This window comes from Muntiacus reevesi, chromosome 4 (assembly GCF_963930625.1).
Source record: "Muntiacus reevesi chromosome 4, mMunRee1.1, whole genome shotgun sequence".
Lineage (NCBI taxonomy): Eukaryota > Metazoa > Chordata > Mammalia > Artiodactyla > Cervidae > Muntiacus > Muntiacus reevesi.
Window position 1 is genome coordinate 50411498 of NC_089252.1, and position 24471 is coordinate 50435968.

The 24471-nt window shown below is 38.9% G+C and overlaps 1 protein-coding gene across 1 annotated transcript in view; it reads left to right on the forward strand.

Annotated features, from left to right (window-relative positions):
- Positions 1-24471, forward strand: part of DCC (DCC netrin 1 receptor) — an 828232-nt gene that overhangs the window by 694781 nt on the left and 108980 nt on the right. Inside the window, exons 22-23 of the mRNA XM_065934991.1 lie at positions 1692-1886; positions 8798-8830. Of these exons, the coding sequence (XP_065791063.1) occupies positions 1692-1886; positions 8798-8830 (228 nt within the window). The remainder of the gene's footprint in view (positions 1-1691; positions 1887-8797; positions 8831-24471) is intronic.

Genomic DNA, 24471 nt, shown 5'->3' on the forward strand with positions numbered 1-24471 from the left:
AAGAATTGGGTATGAAGGTCCCCGGTCAAAATGGGACAGGTGGAACTCAAAAGGAAGGACTAGGGGAATCAAAGGAGGACAACTGCTTCTATTTTTTTGAGAGCTTTCTTTTTGATCGTAGTGTAGCTGCTTTATGTTGCTGTGTTGGTCTCTGATGTACAACAGAATGGACCCGTTACACGCGTACATATATCCTCTCCCTCCTGGGCCTCCCTCCAGCCTCCCCCACCCCCCCTCTCTAGGTCGTCACGGAGCACCCAGCTCAGCTCCCTGTGTGATGGAGACAGGTGGCTTTAAAAGTGCTACTTATGAAGAAATGGTATTCATTCCATAAGCTCAGACCTAGAGAAAAAGTGGATGGTCTATCTAATGCAGATACCATTGCAGAATTTTAACAGAAAGAGGGGCTGACCAGATTCATGTTAGCAACGGCACCTGTGATGAGATGTTCTGTAGTTTATATTGCACTCTTATCTGATACATATTGTAATATGAAGTGATGAATTGGTGCTTTAAAACAAAAGCTAGCTTAAATGTTAGCCAGATAAAATGTTAGAGTATAAATAGTTTACAGGGATAACTGGATCCATTTGGGTGCATATTAGATTATCACCATTGAGAACACTGCTGCTGCTGCTGCTAAGTCACTTCAGTCGTGTCCGACTCTGCGACCCCATAGACGGAAGCCCACCAGGCTCCCCCGTCCCTGGGATTCTCCAGGCAAGAACGCTGGAGTGGGTTGCCATTTCCTTCTCCAATGCATGAAAGTTAAAAGTGAAAGTGAAGTCACTCAGTCGTGTCTGACTCTTAGTGACCCCATGGACTGCAGCCTACCAGGCTCCTCCGTCCATGGCATTTTCCAGGCAAGAGTACTGGAGTGGGGTGCCTTTGCCTTCTCTGATTGAGAACACTACTGTTACTCAAATAACATATGCCCTAACACAGAGAATGAATGGTACTGTCAAATGAGGAATTTATTAATGTTTGAAATATTAACTAGGTAACCTACAATAATCCAAAAACACTTCTTTCCATTTGTTTATTTTTGCTTAGGTGGAATGGGCTAGGGGAAAGAGTGTTGGGTTTTTAGTATGGTAATAGAGGATTTATCCTAGCCCTTTTATCAGTTAACTTGGGTTCTGCTCAGCTTTATCATCTATTAAAAGAGAGCAACAGTATCCCTGCCAACCTCACAGAGTTATTACAATAATCAAATATGATCATTTATTTTTATGACACTTTAAAATATTGGGCATTTTATACTTTTCTATGTATTTTTATTATTTAAACAGCAGCCAAAATAAACATTACTTATTTTCTTTATTGGATACAGTGAAAATGACAGACTTGTTATCTATCTTTTAAGTTTTTCCTCATGGTTGTGTATTAGAGCAAACCAATAACCAGGATTTATAGACAGCAGAAACCTCACATTTTTAAATATGGCAGATAGTTTTAACAGTTTATTCCATTTTTAGATTCTGTACAGTGAAGTAGTTCTTTTTCTAATCTTTGCAATATACCCCCCCCCCCAAAAAAAAAATCATTACTTGCCAAACTGGAGACTGCAGCTTCTAGATTGTGGATGTATAATAATCCTTGAAAATTGTATTTGGGAAACATGGATGTTTGGAAACAAGTAGCGCATGTAGTCAGTACAGTTATCAAAGTTTGTTCATTTATTTTTGCAGCTTACATCTTGTTTTATACCTTGGACAAGAACATTCCAATTGATGACTGGATTATGGAAACAATCAGTGGTGACCGGCTTACCCATCAAATCATGGATCTCAACCTGGACACTATGTATTACTTTCGAATTCAGGCGCGAAATGCCAAAGGAGTGGGGCCTCTCTCGGATCCCATCCTCTTCCGGACTCTGAAAGGTTTGAATCATTTCCTGTCATTTCCTTTTCTTTCTTTTTTTTTTTTCCTATGGAGTGGTTATAAAATAGTTTTGGAGTCTGTTTAGGGAATTACCTTAAACCATCTCTGTTGGCACCATGACTACAGTGAACATTCAAAAGAAGTTAAAATGCAAATTAAAACCAAAATGAGATATCACCTCAAGCCTGTTAGAATGAGTGTCATCCAAAAGACAAGAGACAACAAATGCTACCTTGACTATGGAGAAAAGAGAACCCTCGTGCACTGTTTGGGTATGTAAATTGGTGCAGCCACTATGGAAAACAGTATGGAGTTTCCTCAAAAAATTACAAATAGAAGTACCATATGATCTAGCAATTCCACTTCTGGGAATATATTCAAAGAAGACGAAAACATTAACTCTCTAAGATACCTGCATCCTGATGTTCATAGAAGTATTATGTACAACAACCAAGACATGGAAACAACATAGTGTCCATTGATGGATATAATGGAATATATATATATACACACACATATATATGTAATGAAATATATATATAATGGAATATTAGTCATACAAAAAAACATGGAAATCCTACCATTTGTGTCAGTATGAATGGACCTTGCAGGTGTTATGCTAAATGAAATAAATCAGAGACAAAGACAGATGCTGTATGATGTCACTTATATATGGGACCTAAACAGATAAACACCAAACTCAGAAAAAGAGATCAGATTTGTGGTTATCAAAGGTAGGAGGTGATGAGGGAAGGATTTGGAGGAAAGTATAAGGCACAAACTTCCAGTTATAAGAGATGTAGGTACTAGGGAGGTAATAAACACATGATAACTGTAGTTAACATGCTGTCTAATATACAGGAAATTTGTTAAGAGAGTAGATTCCAATAGTTATCATGAAAATTTTTCCTTTTTATTGTATTTATACAAGATAATGGTTATTAACTAAAGCTATTATGATAATCATTTCACAATAAATGTAAATAAATCATCTTGCTGTATATCTTATATAGTGATGTGGAGTTTCCCAGTTGGCGCTGGTGATAAAGATTCTGCCTGCCAATGCAAGAGATGCAGGTTTGATCCCTGAGTTGGGAAGATCCCCTGGAAGAGGGCATGGCAACCCACTCCAGTATCCTTGTCTGGAGAATCCTATGTACAGAGGAGTCTAGCGAGCTACAGTCCATAGGGTTGCAAAGAGTTGGACACAACTGAAGTGACTTAGGACGCATGTCAGTTCTTTCATAAATAATTGAAAAAAATTGGAAACTGGAACAAATAAGATAAAAGATAATTAATTAAAAGTTACCTTTTAATGCTGAAAGCCAGAATGCAAGGAAATATCTATTATGTTATTACATTTTCTGTCATCAGCACAAAGTAGACATATTTAACTTGACTTTTTTTCCATTACACTCTGGTTGGAATTTCATATTGATTTCAAATGTATGGGCTCTATTCAAAATATAATGAAACACGTTAACCATTGTATTTAAGGGATAAAAATTAAAAAGCATTTTATTGTGTGAACTGCATGCATGCTATCTAGTACCAAGTTTAAGTATTTCCTTTCAGGAACTAGTGTCCTTATATATTAAAAAGAAATTTTGGTATAGCAAGACAGAAAATCTCAAACAAAATTAATTTTTTTAAGGATACACAATAGCAGCATGAAAGAAAATCTGGCATCATGACTACTAGAAGAGAACTCTACATGCTTACAAGTATAAAAATCACTGCTCAATTTAAGGATAGTTGTATGTTTGTACAGAAAAATAAAAGGCCTAAGAATAGTGACTACCTCATAATGATCTTCATATAATTTCTTTCTGTTTTAGAGCACAATATTATTTTTTTTTTGGTGGATAAATGATTTTAAGAGCCTCTATTATTTAGCAATTGAAAATAATTCAGATGTTCCATAGTTGATATTTAGAGATTTGTATTTAAGGTATGATATGTGTTATTGTTGCTAAGTCATGTCCAACTCTTTACTACTCCATGGACTGCAGTCCACCAGACTCCTCTGTCCATGGAATTTCTCAGGCAAGAATACTGGAATGGGTTTCCATTTCCTTCTGCAGGAGATCTTTCTGACCCAGGGATCAAACTCATGTCTACTGCTTGGCACACAGATCCTTACCATCTGAGCCACCATGGAAGCCTTTAAAAAAGGATACTTGGTTTTTAAATCCCTTACCACACTATACCTATATCTGTCTGAAACCTTAACAAAACATTATGGCAAGCAACTGACACATTAGAAAGACATATCTGGGTTGACATTTTTACCAATTTGCTTCAACAAACTAAAGAAGAGACTTAGAATAACTAGATAGTCCATTTCTCAGTTCTCCTAGGAAAAATACTCTAATAAACAGAATTTTGGATTCCGGTGATTGAGCTATTCAAAAGCTAGATTTGGTAGCAGCTAATCTGAAAGTTTGCCAAGAACATGCAAATAAGCATTCAGCCTAAGCCTACATGACAGCTCTTTAAGGACAGAGTAGAAGTTGGAAGGAAGGCAAGAGAAAAATGAGTCAATCTTCGCCTATCCAGGTTTTTAGGACTTCATGTCTAAATCAGATTTCACTCCAAATGAGCAATTGAAAGGAAACCAGTTATTCATTTTGTGGGAGCATGAAATGTAGCTAGAAAATGTTTCACAAATGTTTCATCTTTATCTATAGACAAGTGCCAAACTAATTTCATGCTCACAATGTATGCCAACTATAGATCTCACAGAGGGTTTAAGATAACTTAAGACATCCAAATGTATTAAGCAGCAGAGAGATGAGTTATCTCAGGATTTATAGGCCCACATTGTTCACCATCCTGTGGATTATTTAATGAACTTCATATCCCATTTGGTACTGTTTACTCTAATTGCCCTGAACTCATCCATGAGATGTTTAAGAGTAAGAACAAATTCAAGATATGTTATATGTCCCAGTAGTCCATAAGGGTTATTTCTGATATCCTGATTTGAATGTTTAAGATTATCTACCCCAAGTATGTCGTGTTCAGTTAATAGACAACTCGATTTTTTGCTGCCTTGTGCTATGCTTAGTCGCCCAGTCGTGTCCCACCCTTTGCAACCCCATGGACTGTAGCCCACCAGACTCCACTGTCCGTGGGGATTCTCCAGGCAAGGATACTGCAGTGGACTGCCATGCCCTCCTCCAGGGGATCTTCCCAACCCAGGGATCGAACCCAGGTCTCCCACACTGCAGGCAGATTCTTTACCATCTAAGCCATGAGGGAAACCCATGGTCTTATAGGAAACTAAGTTTCAGATGTCTTAAGTGTGTTTTAAATGATTCAGACACTGATGTTGCCTATCTTTATCAACAATTGATATTGCGTAGGCATGAACCTTATATATGTGTCACATGACAGATGGTCTAAGGTAAATAAATTACTCATCATAAGAGATTTGAAGTCACAGTGGACCACATCTACACTAAAGATAAAATGCTCTTTGATTTAAGATTTTCCGTTTCCAAAGCTGCTTCAAAATGTAAGGCCTCTGTTCATCAGAATGTAATGTCTGACAGACAGAAAGGCTTCCTTGTTGCCCTGAAGCTGAGGAAACTCTCAGTGGTCTATGAGAGTTGCAAATTGTCCCTTAGTCAGTCGTTAACAGCATCATTTTCGCATACTCAGTCTTTATAAAGATAGAAGCATTTTCTACTAGAGCGTAAGGTTTTTCTATTTTTGTTTTGGCCACCAGTCAGAGAAGTACAGGAAACTCAATCTGTAATCATTGGTTAAATAAAAGGATACTTATAACTTAAAAGGGATTAAATTATCATTGCCTTTTTTTTTTGTACATGCATTGTACAACATTGTACATACATGTGGTAGATCTGACTCTTTCTTTCGAATGTTAATTGGAAGAACCTTGAACTTCATTCTCTGACCACAGAGGACTCTCCCTTCTCCAGATTTCGCATTATGATACCTGCACACTAGAGAAACCTCAGAAGATGTCTGAAATGTATATTTATTTCTGCCCATCACGTGAGTCGTTCCTTATAGTAAAGTAAGCTTCTCTGTGTTGGACTGTCAGGTAATAAGGAGGAAGGACATTCCTGATGGAGTAGACCAAAGAGGGCATCTGTGGAGAGATGAAGTCATCTCCTGCACAGGGAAGCAGAGTCTTCAGCAGTGGAAGAGCAGTAGCATATGGTCTCTTTCCTGGACATCCTTAATTGTCATTCTGAAATGTGCATCTCTCCCATACAAGGATATGGAACTGAAAGCTGTGTTCCAGAATACAAAAAAGTTTCAGTTTTTAAATAAAACTAAATTATTTATTAGAATTTGTTATTAATTATTTGTTAGAATTTTCTGACAGAGTACATGATATTCATGCTAGGTGACAGGAGAAATTAAAAATTCAAAGCATAAAATTATAATACTTTGCCATCTGTTTTTAATTTCAGAGAGTCACTATTTTCTTTAATAAAAAAAGTACTTATTAGGACACATTTAGTCCCTGTTGAGAAATATTCTTTAGTATTATTCACATTACATGTATTTATTTGTTACTTGCCAAAAATTTCTTGAACTATAGGTAATGCATTATGTAATTAAAGACAAAGGGAGAGATGAAGAATGGCAATAAGATGAGACCACTTTTCTTCTCTTATTTTTAATATCATTCCAAAAAGTTCTCGCCTAAATATGAGACGCTGATTCAAGTAGTTTCTCAAGTGTGTTCTGGTCTGACTACCAAACCTTTCCCTTCCTGGCTTGTTTGGTCGTATAGACCCTGACATGCCTTTCCTCATTCTTACTGAACACTTGGTGTGGCACTTCTTAGAGCAAAGTGTTCTTCCTTAAAAGCTGCATTAGGATCCTTTCTCTCTACGTAACCAATAGATAATGCATTTGCCTCTCAAAAGCACCTCTCATCAACAATTCCCTAAAACTATAAGAAAATATATTTTGAGACATCATTAGTGTTGATTGGGAAATGGGAGAGAAAAATTAAGATACCCATTAAACTGTAATGATTGTATTTGAAAAGACTGGATTAGATGACCTGGGGAGTTGAAAATTGTTAAATCTTGAAGAGACACAAAGACAGTTATAAAACTTATTTAAAGCTTGTTGAATCTTAATCTAATAAGCATGCTTTTATACACCATGTTCCAAAAGTGATTTATAATTCAGTCTTCTACTTAGTAAGATATCTTTCCTGGTTTATCTTTTTCATAGAATATGCCTCTGTATTATTTGAAAATGAAAGAAATTGCAAATGGTCTCTGGTTTAGGACTTTGTCCTTCTGTGATATAACATTTATAAACTCCATATTTGAAAGTGGTTTTTACTAACAGCATTATTATTTAAGTATTTTGATTCTATATTTTCTTTTGGACAATGATTTGTATTCTTTCAATTAAAATAAAAAGGAAGGACTGCCACCTAAAAGATATTTGCTTTAAGTATTTTTCAAACAATGATGATGGATTTGCTATGAGACCACCACATGTAATGAGAAAACTGAATAGATTATAGGTTGCTGCCCTTCGGAATCTATTATATTTTTCTCTATCTGACTTTGAGACATATACAAAAAGCAAATCAGCAAATATGGTAGCCTAAGTGTTTGACTACAATTAAGTGAGTTAAATTAACCCAGAAGACTCAAAGATCAAAGAAAATCAAGTGTAGGTGAAATAAGTCTAATTGATGGAAACTTACAGAGATCTATGTTAGTCAAAATGTCATTTCACAATTTCTAGGAAAGCAGTGTTTCACAGATTTACCTCATATATAGCTACATTTGGTTAACAGAAGCCATTTTTCAAAATTTTAGAGATATCTTAAAATCTGACGAATTATTTTCAAGAATGGTATACATTATTTTGTATATGACCAACCTAGACAGCATATTAAAAGGCAGAGACATTACTTTGTCAACAAAGGTCCATCTAGTCAAAGCTATGGCTTTTCTAGTAGTCTTGTATGGATGCAAGAATTGGACTATAAAGAAAGCTGAGCACCGAAGAATTGATGCTTTTGAACTGTGGTGTTGGAGAAGACTCTTGAGAGTCCCTTGGACAGCAAGGAGGTCCAACCAGTCCATCCAAAAGGAAATCAGTCCTGAATGTTCATTGGAAGGACTGATGCTGAAGCGGAAGCTCCAATACTTTGGCCACCTATGCGAAGAACAGACTTACTTGAAAAGACCCTGATGCTGGGAAAGATTGAAGGCAGGAGGAGAAGGGGACGACAGAGGATGAGATGGTTGGATGGCATCACCGACTCAAAGGACATGAGTTTGAGTAAGCTCTCTGAGTTGGTGATGGACAGGGAGGCCTGGCGTGCTCTAGTCCATGGAATCGCAGAGTCGGACATGACTGAGCGACTGAACTGACTGACCGATACATAATTCATTTAAAATTGTCAGCAGTTCAAGACCTTGCCTCACAAGATTTAAAATCAAACCATTCAGATTAAACTTTATGATATTTTATTACTTTGCCCTGTTCCTGTGAGAATTGGTTAAGTTCTCTTGTTGAAAAACTAAAAATGAATACAAGAAAATAGCTTCCTTAACTTATTTAAAATATATGGATGATAATTACTTGGTAATAGCATGCATTTATTACTGTTAATTGTATTATTAAACTTGCATGATAATACTTTTGAGTTTGTGTTTAGAGGACTCTTACAAATAACATTTTTTATAACACATTCACACAGCAAAATATTACTTTCAAATTCTTTCTTTAATTTAATTGAAATAATCACAGTAACTGACTCCTTATCAATTTTATTTCAATAGGGCATTGGCCTTGATATGAGAACTCACTAATAAAACCATTGACTAGAAATGTCACCTTTCTTGATGGAAACTACCAAAATCTAATAATATTATTTCTCTTTCCTCCACAGTGGAACACCCTGACAAAATGGCTAATGACCAAGGTATGGTGGTTTTCATCTGTCATTTTTCCCTCCTTGAGTCAATGCTGTCTTTTAGAAATGTCAGTCATTATTTCATTTTCTTCTTTCTACCTGGGCCATACATACACCTGATGAAGCAGACTCTAGTGTGATAATTAATCTTGTTAATGAAGTTCTGCTTGGCTGAGGTTTCAGCTCTGATAGGGAGGATGTAAATTTTCTTGAGAGGAAATTGTTTTGTCTCCATTCTGAAGGACCAATTAAAATGTCAAGCTTCTTTGTATGAAATAAATTTTTAGTCTCTGTCTGCACTTCTGAATAATTCACATTAAGTATAATTAAGCTCAGCATAATTTTCAAGCTGCTCTTGCACCCTTTCATGAGCTCTGGATTAAAGTTCTGTAGCTCAACAGAGAAAACCCATAAATCACGTGTGCTTTTCCTCTGCAATGAGCTTCTTCTCATACATAAAAACAAAGTTAGGTCAACTTTTTTTTAGGGCAGTACTTTTGTTCATTTTGAAGCCAGAAAGTTATCATTTTAAGAATAAGGTGCCAGTTTGACTTACAGTATTTTGTCCTCCTTCCATTCATTTGCTAAAAGCTGATTTGTGTAGAGAAACAGAGATGGTTTTACACAAAGGAAAATGGAGATAAATCAAATCCATCAATTCTCAGGTAGATAGGAATTTATTACCATGATTTGTAGACTGATATATTAAGATTCCATTATTTTTAAATGAAGGATAATTAGTAGAATGCCGAAGGAAAAAAAAAAGAATACTTTATGCATTTGATTTTTATAGGATGTTATAGTCTTCAAAAAGCGAGCGTTTGGAAATGCTCGTGACTGGTGACCGTTGGTGTTGTGAGTATTGGTTCAGAACTCACAGCTTGTGTAATTGTTCTCTGCTTGAGACATTATTATCAACATAACCTCCCTACCATCATCATGTCTCATAAGGCATCATGGTGTAGACCGTGGGAAAATATGCTTCTCAACAAGTTTTCAACTGTTGACAAATACTAAGAATCTGAATGTTGTGTCACTAACAGTAACAGATTGTCTCCATGAGCAGTATTTTATTTAATGATCCTGTATTCAGGTTTATCTCTGGGTCCTTATTTCATTCCTCTGCTTAAGAGAACATGGCCAACACTTCATACAGGCAGGACCAGAAATGATGCAACGCACAGAAATGTCCACCCAGGGTTAAAGTTTCCATGAATCATTCCCTGATAGCTCGGTTGGTAAAGAATCTGTCTGCAATGGAGGAGACCCTGGTTCGATTCCTGGGTCAGGAAGATCCGCTGGAGAAGGAATCTGCTACCTGCTCCAGTATTCTTGAGGTTCCCTGGTGGCTCAGCTGGTAAAGAATCCGCCCGCAATGTGGGAGACCTGGGTTTGATCCCTGAGTTGGAAAGATTCCCTGGAGGAGGGAAAGACTACCCATTCCAGCATTCTAGCCTGAAGAATTCCATGGACTGTACAGTCCACAGGGTCGCAAAGAGTCGGACACGACTGAGCAACTTTCACTTCACTTAATCACCTATATATTCCTGCTCTCTTACACTTAAAGTATTTTCATAAGATCAGTATCTACTAAACAGTAATATTTGTAAAGCCACTAATGATAAGTAATTGGCAGTTAGCATGTATTTTATTAGGTAAACTAAACATTAGTGGTATCTAAATTCAAGCTGGAATAGTTAATTAGCAGAATTTATAATTTTAATTAAAAATAATTTTTAAAACTTTGCATAGCTTTCTTAATTTAAGTGAATTTGGAGCTTCCACAGGCAGACAACTCCTAATTTTTGAAATTATGTTTAGAAAAACTATATATAGAGAGAAAGAAAATATGAAAACATTTTTTAAATAACTGAACCAGATGAAAAATTACATTATTAGCCATTTGAGTGACAGTATGCTGAAGCTTCTCAATGTAATGGATTTTCAATTGTTTCTGGATCCCTTTTAATTTTTTTTTCCTGTTATTTGTTATTTGGTAATATATTTTCAGCTACCAAGAAATATATTTTGTACAGTCTCTTTGGTCACACACTCTCCATGGATTTTACTCAGATCCTCACATTGCCTGTGAAATCAGATCAATTACTTGGAACAAAAGGAATTCCCAAGAATTATTGCCAGTGGCTGTGTTCATATATTCGGGCAATTGTTCTTTTTCTTCATCTAATATTACTTCGATTCTGTCACATATTATACTACTTGGTCCCTTACTCAAACACAAGTGGTATACAGTTGGTCAAATTGATAGGTTCTAAATTTTACATCAAACTCTAATTACTTGTAAAATTGAGAGGGAGTGACAGCGTGTAATTTAGTGGTTATAAGCCAGATCTTTAAATTCTTACGAAGAAAGCACATAAAATTTGTTGGCCATCCAAAACTCTTTGAAAACAAAATCAGACTTAGTACTCAAAAAATAACCCAGTTTAAAGATTCCTTTAAAATTGATGGGAATAATAGGAAAAGGCTGCTCTGAAGATCCCCACTCTCTGTACACAGCAAATCAGCTGGATATGCATTATTGTGCGCTCTGTTAGACCAATTTGTCCCCTTCCCATGGTGAAATGATCCTACAGTTATATTTATGACAAGCGCTGAATTTCTGTTGAGAGAAAATTTGCTCAGAGAGAAAATTTAGCACCCTGGGTCAGAGGTAACCTTGCAAAGATGAATCCTAAATAGAAAAGCAGGAAGTCAAGTTTGACTCATATGAGAAAAACTGAGAAAAGTTTTGATTGTTTTTAAAAAGTGTCACTGTGATCTCTTGTCACAGTTACCTTTTCTTGGTATTTAATACCTGCCCTGAAGAACGTAAATATGAAAACAAAAAGTCAGTTATGTTTGAGTCGCTTCTGATTGGGGGGAAATGTTTTGTTATGAGTAACGGCAATGCTTGTATGAAAATGATGGATGATTTACATAGAACTCCTCTTCCCCTTCATGTAAGAGTAAATTGATCAGATCTAGCATTTTCACATCTCTTTTTCCACATCTTAATTATTTCTCTAGTCTCTTGTAGGCACAAGCAGCCAATAAGTTTTAAAGTAATCATGGGATTTTAGAGGTTAATTGCAGATTTACTCTTTTAGAGGGTCAGGTAGGGAAGGGAAAGTGAGTGTGTCTCTGTCTGGGTGGGTGTGTATAATGGTAAAATTAATCCTTATGAAGCTCTCAGCACCAGTTGCCGTTCTGAGAGCTTAAGGTGTACTGACTAACTTCATCCACATAACAATGTGTGTGTCTACTGTTACCGCAGACAAGTCCGATCCTTTGCGACCCTATGAACTATAACTCACCAGGTTCCTCTGTCCCTGGGATTCTCCAGGCAAAAACACTGGAGTGGGTTGCCATGCCCTCTTCCAAGGGATCTTCCTGACCCGGGGATCAAAGCCACGCCTCTTTCATCTCTTGCACCGGCAGGCAGGTTCTTTACCACTAGTACCACCTGGGGATACTGTGGGAGATAGTCTGTCACTCTCCCCAGTTTACTGATAAAGAAGCTGAAGCTCACACAGTCCAAGTCGTTTGCCTGTAGACGCACAGCTGGTAGGCAGCCAGACCGTGATTCAAACCCAGACAGCCATCTTCCAAAGCCCCTATTTTGAACCACCACGTGTATCCACCGCTACATGCTACATATACATATACACAACCACACGGGAGGTCATCCTTAAGTGGGGCGGCAGCACTGAATATATGATCCTGATAGTCCCTTACCTCGGGAAACACAAGCGTGGTGCTATCCCTACTGCCTTGGTCAGCTCGAGCGGCCAATACAAAACACCACAGTCTGGGTGTGTTAAGTAGCGTGTATTTTCTCATAGTTCTGGAGGCTGGAAGTCTCAGATCAGGGTTTGGCAGGGTCAGTGTCTGGTAAGAGCTCTCGTCCTGGCTTGCAGACTGCTGCCTTCTTGCTGTATTGTCCTCACAGGGTGGAGAGAGTGAGAGTGAGCTCATGACCGCTTATAAGGATGCTAATCTTATTGGATCAGGGCCCCACCCTTATGACCTCATTTAACTTCAAGTACTTCTGTAAAGACCTGTATCTCCTAATATAGTCACACTGGGTGTCACGAATTCAACATATGAATTTGGAGATGGGGAGGGCATAATTCAGTACAGACCATCTACTTTCAAAACCAAAACTGTTCTTTCACTGATTCTCTTTCCAGATTTTCAAACAAGGAAGCAGACAGAATTGTTGTGCAGGTCACTCAGATATAGTGTCAGGAAGAGTTGGAACTCAAACATGTTTATCTCTGACTCCCAGAGTATGCTGTCTTTCCTTTGTAGACTGTTGCCCTATTTATGAAAAAAGTGGCCTTTCGTTTTTCTACAATCAGCTTAAACCTTTTAGATCTTCAAACAGAAGCATTTATTAAAGCTTCTTGTTTGGGGATCACAGTGGAGGATAGCCATAACTATAAAGTATGACCAATTCTTGAAAATAATTATTAGATCAAACTTTCAATCGTAACTGATTGATTTTACATCCTTGAGCAAGTGAAAGGAAAGGCAGTTGCACAGTCGTGTCCAATTCTTTGTGATCCCATGGACTGTAGCTTGCCTGGCTCCTCTGTCTATGGAATTCTCCAGGAAAGACTACTGGTGTGGGTTGCTATTTCCTTCTCCAGGTGATCTTTCTGACCCAGGGATCCAATCCGGGTCTCCTGCATTGCAGGCATATTCTTTACCAACTGAGCCACTAGGGAAGCATTTAACCCCAAAATGTTATCCTCTGTGTTGAGGTGTCGATAATGTAAAAACTAGTGTTTCTTAGCATGAACACAAATGGTTTCAATTTCATATGTGCTTCCGTGCTTGTCCACCGGGGCAATGGTGCAGGTGCAGGTCATGACATAGTACCATAAGGAGGAATCCTCATGAAATGATCTATATCAGTGATGATATGAATTATGAGGGAAAATGGCTTGCTTCAAGCACTGTCAAGTATCTTTAATTCACCACGGCCTGCAGAGGGGTGATGTAAAACAGGAGACCTGGAAAAGAGGCATAAATTCACAGGCCAGTTTTCAGATCCAGATGAAGGTGGCCTGCTGAGACTTGCCCTCTCACTGCCGAGAGAGAATTACACTCCTCTGAATGGTGGTAAGGGCTGGTAACGCTCCGGGCTTTCCCTTCAGCTCGGTGGGTGATGGAAGAGAACCAGAACACGATCGGATGCCAGAGATGATAGAAACATGCTGACACTGTGAGCTCCCATGCGGATTTGGGCATGTGACTGAACTCCTCTCAACATCCTCACCTGTAAAATGATGATTTAGCCCAAATGGTCTTTGATTTAAGTTTAAGGTGATCAAATTTTAGAATTGGGGTTAGAAAAATAAAGCCCAGGCACAGCATCTTCACGTCGGGTCGCACTTTGCACGTCAGCACTCCCACTGCATATCTGCCACTCTTCTGTGAGTTGTGCCTGTGCTAGCATATTTAGTTCTCACAACATCCTTACAGATGCAGAAAGTAAGACTCTTAAGAGGTTAAATCTTGCCCAAAGACTCACAGTATGTAAGGAGTTAGGCTGAGATATATACCCAGGCTAAGTAGATTGAGAATCTCTGCTCAGAACCAATGTATAATTTCTGGAAATGCAGTAAGTTAATCAACTCCTACTTTGTTATCAAAAAAGTGAAACTTACACACCCTTCCCATAAATTCACCCAGTTTAAAGGTCTTTGTGTTTCCTCAATAGGGTATTCAGGCCAAGTCCTTGACATTACACCTGCCATTTTCCACCTCAGCAGGTTTAATCTCATGAATAAACAGAATGTTAATTGTTTCCAGTTTTAGGGAAATGAGCTTTTCAAGGCAGTCTAGTCAAGCTTGGAATTTAGTTAATGTAATTCAGATTTTGCAGGATTTGGATCACAGGAGCTAGGCTGCTGTTTGAGAAATTGACACCTTTAGCACCTTTTGATGGGAGTCACTTAATTGAAAATGAAAACCTCTTTTTACCCTGTTATCCTTTGTAATTTCAACTCACTTTATTAGTCAACTGCTTGCTACACTCCCTTGAAAAAAACTACTTTCACATGTGTTTTTCTCAGCTCCAGAATTTTGCAATTCTGGAAATTATAGTGTTAAAAAAAAAAAAGACCCCCAAATGAGTAATGTGCTTTTGATAAAATATCCTGTTCCCAGCAAGCAACCAAGAAACTGCCTAGTCAACCTCTCAGAAGTTATTAGGTTTTAATAGGTAACTTTGAAAGAAAAAAAAAAAAGTACCTAGTGCTCACAGGAGTTAACATGATTCATGGTATAGTTTTAATCTTCTCAGACCTGAAAGCTAGACATTTTCTTTAATAAGCCCTCAGATATCTTAAGCAAGTTTTTATTGTCAAGCCCCCTGTGATGCCAAAGGTCCTTCTTTGTCATAGAAATGGGCCAAATATTAAGTTCCTAGCTTTATTTTCTGCCTGCTTTATCATCCTGGATTCTGCCTCATCAGTTTTCTTCCTGAAACACAGATGGTTCACTGTTACTTAAGGAATGAAGTCAGTCCTTTGACATCAAGGTCCTGGTTGTCTGACCTCAAATTTCCCCTTCTAGACTCACAGCCAGTTTATCCCCCCACGAATGTCACTGTCTATTAGCAAAGATCCACAAATCACTCTGGATGAAAAGTATTTTTAGAACTCCACGCTCTAACTCCTGCTGTCCTTTTAGCCTCAGCAGCACATTCTCCCTTTCCGAGATGAGTCCTTATCTCTGAAGGCTTCTTCTCAATTGTCTTTTATCCAGGAAGTCTTTGTTACCTTTCTGGCCATTTATTCTTCTCTGTGTCCTCAACACCCAGTGTAGTCGCTGCTATGCTGTTTGTTTCTTATAGTTCATCTGTGCATGGACCCCAACGTCTAGGCCAGATTGCAGATTCTTTGGTGGCAAAGGGCTAGTCTCATTCACATTGTCATCTCTGCCTCCCTACATCCCCAATATCTAGTTATGAACCTATCATATTATAGTTGACTGATAAGAGTTTGTTGAATTGAATTATGACACAGATATTTGGGAAACAGAGTGATCTGGAAAGATAGACTTTACCATCTCATCCAAAATATTGTTTGGAAAAACCCAAAAGTAATAGTGCTCATGCCTGTGGGATGCTGTGCGGTCAGCCTTCCCTATCTTCCTGTTCCAAACCTGCAGATTCAGTCAGTGTTGAATCCTGTCCTGTGTTTACCTATTATATTTGAGCATCCATAGATTTTGGCCTCTGAGACAAGTTCTGGATCCAATCCCTGCAGGTATTAAGGGATGACTGTATAGGAGATTGATCTTGGGGGGGATGAAAAAGATATGAAAATATTTTTTCCAGCAGGGAAAGTGTATCTTCAATATTTATGTATTAAATTAAAGCTGAACAGAAAGACAAGTTCTCTGTGATTCGGGAAAAGGTGGTCATATTTGTAGATGGTTTTGATCCACTGGGTCCTTTTCTTGACCTTCACCCTTCTCTGTGAAGGTTCTTCATCCTCCTCACCTTTCTTGACCTTCTCTGTGATTTACCGTCAGAGAAAATGTATACACTTGCCATTAACCAGCTGCTCATGATCCTGAGTGTGTAAAGAACAAGATCAAAAGTAGTGGGTGCAGATAAGTTTTTGAAATTCCAAATGTGCGATATGAAAACAATTGGACTCACTTTTGACAACCTGTTTAAAACTTGTTTGCCTAGCACTCTTCTGGGTGTGATGAAACTTAAGAAAGAAGTATGGTTCCATGGGTTCATTTTCAAAAAGATACATTACAGTCAGGATGTAAAGACTAGCAGCCCAAGATGGAAAGTGTGAAATGCTAAAGCAGGTGGTACTATCTGCATATGTATGTTATAGGGTTTCAGATAGGAATCACTGTGAGTAGTAGCAGAAAAGACTTCTTAAGATCCAGTAGTTTAAATATATGAGTAAAACTTGAGTCAGCACAAATGACTACAGAGGGAAAATGACTTGAACTTTTATTCAGAAAAACCCTAGAATGGGAAAAGCAAGAAACTGCTCAAAGAATGAGGATTGCAAAATATGTTCAGGGCGTAATTAGGGCACCGCTGTACAGACTGGGGTTGAGATAAATTGGTAGCAAGGCTTTTGCTGTTTCTCTCTGCTCTAACACAGCAGTTCTCAGGGCTGTTTACTCTGAAATACGTCAAGTGCCACTGTTTACACTGACCCCCGAAGACCAGCAGCGTTCCCCTGCATCCGGAATCCCGCAAACCCCATTCGCTCTTGACCACTGATGCTGATCAAACATTGTTTGAGGGGAACAGCATGAGTGAGAGTGTGGGTCGGGGCGAGGAAAGGAAAATTTGGAACAGGAACAGAGCCTCACTCTCCATCATCAACTCTTTAAAGCATTTTCCTAGCTCTTTTGGCCCACTTCTCTCACGCCTTTTCTGAAGGGCCCCCTTCACTTGTCGCAGCGCTTGGCGTGGTGACAGAGACTACTATTTCTTATCTTTTCCAAAGTCTGTTGTGTCTTGTGTGCCTTCCTGAAAAGGGAGCTGTCATCTTAGGTCAAAACTGCCCGGCAAAGCCCTCCCACTCACATGCCCTGATAACTCTAGGAAATGCTCTAAGTTCTGCCCACACTCACTTCCTTGTCATCTTTCATTTATTAAATTGTTCAATAATGGTAAAATCATCACATCAAAGTTGGACAGATTCAACCACTTAAAAGGAGTATGTTAGTCAGTCTTTCTGAGCCACAGTTTGCTCATCTATAAAACGGAGCTAATAACGTCTACATCATCAATTTGAAATTAATAGTATCCTCGCCCTATTTATTATAGGAGTCTTTCCTGTTGTATTTAATTTGTTCTTCACACTCAGCTAGAATCATCTCTCTAGAATGCATATTTGATTGAGTCACTGTTCTGCTTAAAATACCTTCAGTGGATCTGTTCCCTATAAGAAAAACTCTAGACTCTTTTATAAAGCATATAATGAGTTTTATGATTTCATCTTGGCCTCTTCTCTAAGTTTACCCAGTTCTTTCTTCTCTGATACTTTAATACTCATCTTTTAATTCCCAGGTGTCACCCCTGAAAACTCAGGGGTCACCCTAAGTGATGTCACCTCAGATGTCACCCCTGAAACACCGTCCATCATTTTTCTAGGTGGAAATAGTCAATAGTCCTGTTTTTCCATGTGCACCTACTTAAAATATATTTTTAACTTTTTAATTTTATAATGTAGTTATTATTATTCACTTAACGTATTTTCTCTCACTAGATTATGAACCTCTGCAGTAGTCCTTTTATGTTACTAATGCTTAGAGCAGTGGGCAGTCCACTCAACACGTTTGTGGACTAGATGGATGGAGCATGGACAGATACATGAATGAAGAAGTTCTGTGCTCCAACCATGTTGTTATTTCCACATCCTAACAGTACAGCCAGCAGGATGCTCCCATTCCAGTTTTCAAACTGCAGTTACAACTTCCCTATAATAGCCCCTTGGAGAAGAAAGATTATCCATGCTCTTCTGTTACTTCTTGCTGTGCTACTTGGCAACTTCACTAACACACAACCATGTCTCACACTGCCTTCTGGATAGACTTGTGGACCGTCCAGGTGGGGGAAGCTATAATGGACCCTCATAGACTTTGGGAATGGTTGCTCCTTTATAATCCACATAAGACCCAGCCTCACCTCCATGTTTCAGTCTGGTCAGTGGACAGGGTCTTGGGAAGATCTAGTCATCCAGGGAAGAATGTTTAAAGAAACAGGATGCTTTTTAGATTTTCATAAACACTAGGCTGCCTCTAAAAATGATTTCTTAGACCCATATGCTGGCCATTATTCCAGATACATTATCAGAAAGAATGTATTCAAAGAGATTCCTGTGAGAGGAAATGATTCAGAGACCATTTAGCTTTACCATATCAGTAATATTATTAAGTTATCACTGTTTTTTATTCTGTTAACAATTAAATTTTAACAGGAGTTTTATTCTCAACTTATGTGAATGGTGTTTGCACTAGCTAATAAACTTATTTGACTTTTCCTAGGCGGGAGCTTATGGCATGTGTGATCAGGAGCAGTTGACAAGTTTTCTTTTGTGATCAGATGAACTGACACAGACTAATTATACTTTAAGTCATATATATCAGAATGTATGGGCTTCCCTTTCCTGAAACCTTTGATGAGGCTAACTGTTTCCTGTGAACTAAAGATCTCATTGATCTGAATGGTTCTGTTGGTCCCCTGATATTTGCCTTTTGAGTTTTGAATCCATTCTCCCTTGTAAGGTGTTGAAAATGAGCAGTGGTAGAGTTCATAACAGTAACCAATGTTCTTCTGAAATAGATAAGCACACATATACATGTTTATTTGATAATACTTATCACTTCAGTTCAGTCGCTCAGTCATGTCCGACTCTTTGTGACCCCATGGACTGCAGCACACCAGGCCTCCCTGTCCTTCACCAACTCCTGGAGTTTACTCAAACTCATGTCCATTGAGTCAATGATGCCATCCAATCATCTCATCCCCTGGCGTCCCCTTCTCCTCCTGCCTTCAATCTCTCCCAGCATCAGGGTCTTTTCTAAGGAAAATATTTTTCCTAGCATCATACATGCATATGTATTTCATAGATACAAGAATTCTTTCTTCTCTCTTCTTTGATTGACATCTGCCGCATGCTTAGAAATCCAGACATGAGTTGGTCTGGACTAGTGCTGCTTTTTATCTGTATTTGCAAAAGATGAAAAGTGAAATGTTTGTAAACTTTTTTCCTAGTTTAGAACATCACTTGTACAACTTTCTTTACACATCATTTGCCATGTTCCACAAAAGATTATGCATGTGCTACAGGGAATCACTCCAATACTTTGCCCACCTCATGCAAAGAGTTGATTCATTGGAAAAGACCCTGATGCTGGGAGGGATTGGGGACAGGAGGAGAAGGGGACGACAGAGGATGAGATGGTTGGATGGCATCACCGACTCGATGGGCATGAGTTTGGGTAAACTCTGGGAGTTGGTGATGGACAGGGAGGCCTGGCGTGCTGCGATCCATGGGCTCACAAAGAGTCAGACACGACTGAGCGACTGAACTGAACTGAACAGGGAATCAGGACCCAGAATCAAACTGCAGTGTCAACCAAGAGCTAGGAATTAAGAGTTTATTTGTTTAAATTATTCATATCTAGAATAAATAAATTTCTGTTTTGTCCAGAAGTATCCTGATTGACACTTGGGTCCAGGCAAAATTGATAATAGCAGGTTGTTTCACCCTTAAAGTATCCTAATCTTCATAATAACTATATGTTCACTCTATTCATGACATTTGTATATAAAATTATAATCTTATATTTTATGCTGATTTCTAAGGATTTTTAGAGGACTTCTCTGATAGCTTAGTTGGTAAATAATCCACCTACAATGCAGGAGACCCCAGGTTGATTCCTGGGTTGGGAAAATCCCCTGGAGAAGGGATAGGCTACTCATTCCAGTAGGCTTGGACTTCCTTTGTGGCTCAGCTGGTAAAGAATCCACCTGCAATGTTATGGCATAAAGGCAGAAATCAGAACCCCCCAAAGAAATGCCTCTTGTGGTCAAGGAAAAGATGGACAATAGCTTATTTGGTTCTCTTGCACTGGGTCTGACTAGAGTAGGTCACCAAATGCATTCCCGTTCCCGTCAATTATTGCTTGTAGACTTGCCACAGGACCCTTGAGCACAAAACCTTAATCATCCCCATCATGGGTCACAGCCTTGTGCTGGCAAAGGGGCTTGCATAACTCAATGGACCTAGGAACCATGCTGTGCAGAGCTACCCAGGACGGACAGATCACAGTGAAGAGTTCTGATAACACCTGGTTCGCGGTTCGCTGGAGGAGGGGATGGTAACCTACTCCAGTATTCTTGCCTGGAGAACCCCATGAACAGTATGAAAAGGCAGAAAGTATGACACCAGAAGATGAGCCCACCACCACCAACCCCCACCCCAGGTTGGAAGGTGTCCAATATGCTACTGCGGAAGAGCAGAAGGCAATTACTATAATAGCTCCACAAATAATGAAGAGGCTGGGCCAAAGTGGAAATGGTGCTCAGATGTGGATGGGTCTGGTGATGAAAGGAAAGTCTGATGCTATCAAGAACAATACTGCATAGGAACCTGGAATGTTAGGTCCATGAATCAAGGTAAATAACTGGACGTGGCCAAGCAGGAGATGGCAAGAGTGAACATGAATATCTTAGACAGTTAACCAAAGTGGATGGGAACAGGTGAATTTAATTCAGATGCCCATTATATCCACTACTGTGGGCAAGAACCCCTTAGAAGAAGCAGAGGGACCCTCCAAGTTAACAGAAGTTCAAAATGCAGTACTTGGGTGCAATCTCAAAACTGACAGAATGATCTCAGCTCATTTCCTAGGCAAACCATTCAAATCACAGTAATCCAAGTCTGTGCCCAAACAATGATGGTGAAGAGCTGAAATTGCCTGATTCTGTGAAGATCTGGAAGACCTTCTAGAACTAGCAGCAAAAAAGATAAAAAGAATAAAAGTCCTTTTCATCATACAAGATTAGAATACAAAAATAGGAAGTCAAGAGACCCCTGAAATAACAGGCAAGTTTGGCCTTGGAGTACAAGATGAAGCAGGGCAAAGGCAAACAGAGATTTGTTAAGAGAACACACGCCATAGCAAGCACACTTTTTCCAGCAACATGAGATGACTCTACACATGGACATCACCAGATGGTCAATACCAAACTCAGACTGATTATGTTCTTTGCAGCCAAAGATGGAGAAGCTCTATACAGTCAGCAAAAACAAGACATGGAGCTGACTGTGGCTCACATCATCAGCTCCGTATTGCAAAATTCAGGCTTAAATTGAAGAAAGTAGGGAAAACATTAGACCATTCAGGTAGGACCTGAATCAAATCCCTTATGATTATACGTAGAGGTGATTAATAGAATCAAGGGATGAGATCTGGTAGACAGAGTGCTTGAAGAACTGTGAATAACATTGTACAGGAGGTGGTGACCAAAACCATCCCAAAGAAAAAGAAATGCAGGAAGGCAAAGTGTTTATCTGAGGGGGCTTTATAAATAGCTGAAGAAAGAAGAGAACCAAAAGGCAAGGGAAAAACTGAGAGAAATACCCAACTTCAGAGTTCCAGAGAATAGCAAGGAGAGATAAGATCTTCTTAAATGAATAGGGCAGAGAAATAGAGGAAAACAATGTCATGGGAAAAACTAGAGATCTCTTCAAGAAAATTGGAGATATCAGGGGAACATTTCATGCAAGGATGAGCATGTAAAGGACAGAAACAGCAAGGATCTAACAGGCCAGAAGAGGCTAAGAAGATATGGCAAGAATACACAGAAGGACTATAAAAAAAAGTCTTAATGACCCAGATAACCATGGTGCTGTGGTTACTCACCTAGAGCTGGATATCCTGGACTGTGAGGTCAGTCGGGCCTTAGGAAGCACTGCTATGAGCAAAGTTACTGAAAGTGAAGGAATTTTAGCTGAGCTATTTAAAATCATAAAAGAGTATGCTGTTAAAGTGCTGAACTCAATACACCAGAAAATTCAGAAAACACACCAATGGCCACAGGACTGGAAAAGGTCAGTTTTTCATTCCAATCTCAAAGAAAGGCAATGCCAAGAATGTTCAAACTACTGTATAATTGCACTCATTTCACATGATAGCAAGTTCAGTTCGGTCACTCAGTCGTGTCCAACTCTTTGCGACCCCATGGACTGCAGCATGCCAGGCCTCCCTGTCCATCACCAACTCCTGAAGTTTACTCAAACTCATGTCCATTGAATCAGTAATGCTATCTAACCATCTCATCCTCTGTCATCCTCTTCTCCTCCAACCCTCAATCCTTCCCAGCATCAGGGTCTTTTCAAATGAGTCGGTTCTTCACATCAGGTGGCCAAAGTATTGGAGTTTCAGCTTCAGCATCAGTCCTTCCAAGGAATATTCAGGATTGATTTCCTTCAGGATGGACTGGTTGGATCTCCTTACAGTCCAAGGGACTCTCAAGAGTCTTCTCCAACACCACAGTTCAAAAGCATCAATTCTTTGGTGTTCAGCTTTCTTTATAGTCCAACTCTCACATCCATACATGACTCCTGGAAAAATCATAACTTTGACTAGATGGACCTTTGTTGGCAAAGTAATGCCTCTGCTTTTCAATATGCTGTCTATGTTGGTCATAACTTTTCTTCCAAGGAGTAAGCATCTTTTAATTTCATGGCTGCAGTCACCATCTGCAGTAACATGATAGCAAGGTTATGTTCAAAATCCTTCAAGCCAGACTTCAGCAGTATATGAACCAAGAATTTCCAGGTGTACTAGCTGTGTTTCAAAGAGACAGAGGATCCAGAGATCAAATTTCCAACATTTACTGGATCATGGAGAAAGTAGGGAAGTTTGAGAAAAACATCTACTTCAGTCCATTGACTATGCTAAGGCTTTTGATTGTGTGGATTACAGAAAACTGTGGAAAATTCTTAAAGAGATGGGAATACCAAACCATTTTACCTGTCTCCTAAGAAACCTGTACATGGGTCAAGAAGCAACAGTTAGACCTGGACATGGAACACAGACTGTTTCAAAATTGTGAAAGGAGTACGTCAAGGCTGTATATTGTCACCCTGCTTATTTAACTTATATGCAGAGTACATCATTCAAAATGCTTGAATGGATGAATCACAAGCTGGAAGCAAGACTGCTGGGAGAGATATCAACAGCCTCAGATATATAGAGGCTCTATATATCTACCTCTACCACCAGCCTCTACCACCACTTTGCTGGTAGAAAGTTCAGAGACTATTGATAAGGGTGAAAGAAGAGAGTGAAAAGGCTGGTTTGAAACTCAGCATTCAAAAAACTAAGATCATGACATCCAGTCCCATCACTTCATGGCCAGTAGAAGGAAAAAAAGCAGAAGCAGTGACATATTTTATTTTTTTGTATTCCAAAATCACTGCAGTAGTGACTGCACTCATGAAGGAAAACTATGACAAACCTAGACAGCATATTTCAAAACAGAGACATCACTTTGCTGACAAGGGTCCATATAATTAAAGCAATGGTTTCTCCAGTAGTCATGTACAGATATGAGATTTGAATCATAAAGAGGTGTGAGCCCCAAGAATTGATGCTTTCTAACTGTGGTGTTGGATAAGACTATTGAGAATCCCTTGGACTGCAGGGAGATCCAATCAGTCCATCCTAAAGGAAATCAGTCCTGAATATTCCTTGGAAGGACTGATGCTGAAGCTGAAGCTCCAATAATTTGGCCACCTGATGGATGTGAAGAACAGACTCATTTGAAAAGACACTGATGCTGGGAAATATTGAAGGCAAGAGAAGCAGGTGACAGAGGATGAGATGGTTAGCATCACCAACTCAATGGAGATGAATTTGAACAAACTCCGGGTGATAGTGGAGGACAGAGGAGCCTGGTGTGCTGCAGTTCATGAGGTCACAAAGATTAGGACATGGCTTAGCAACTGAATAACAACAATGCAACCTCAGTACATGCTAGTTGCCCTTGTATATGAAGTAGTAATATTATACTTTCTTTTAATCAGTGAACTTTCTTTCACGTTAGCTTGAAAACAATGTGTTGAACCTGAGGAAAA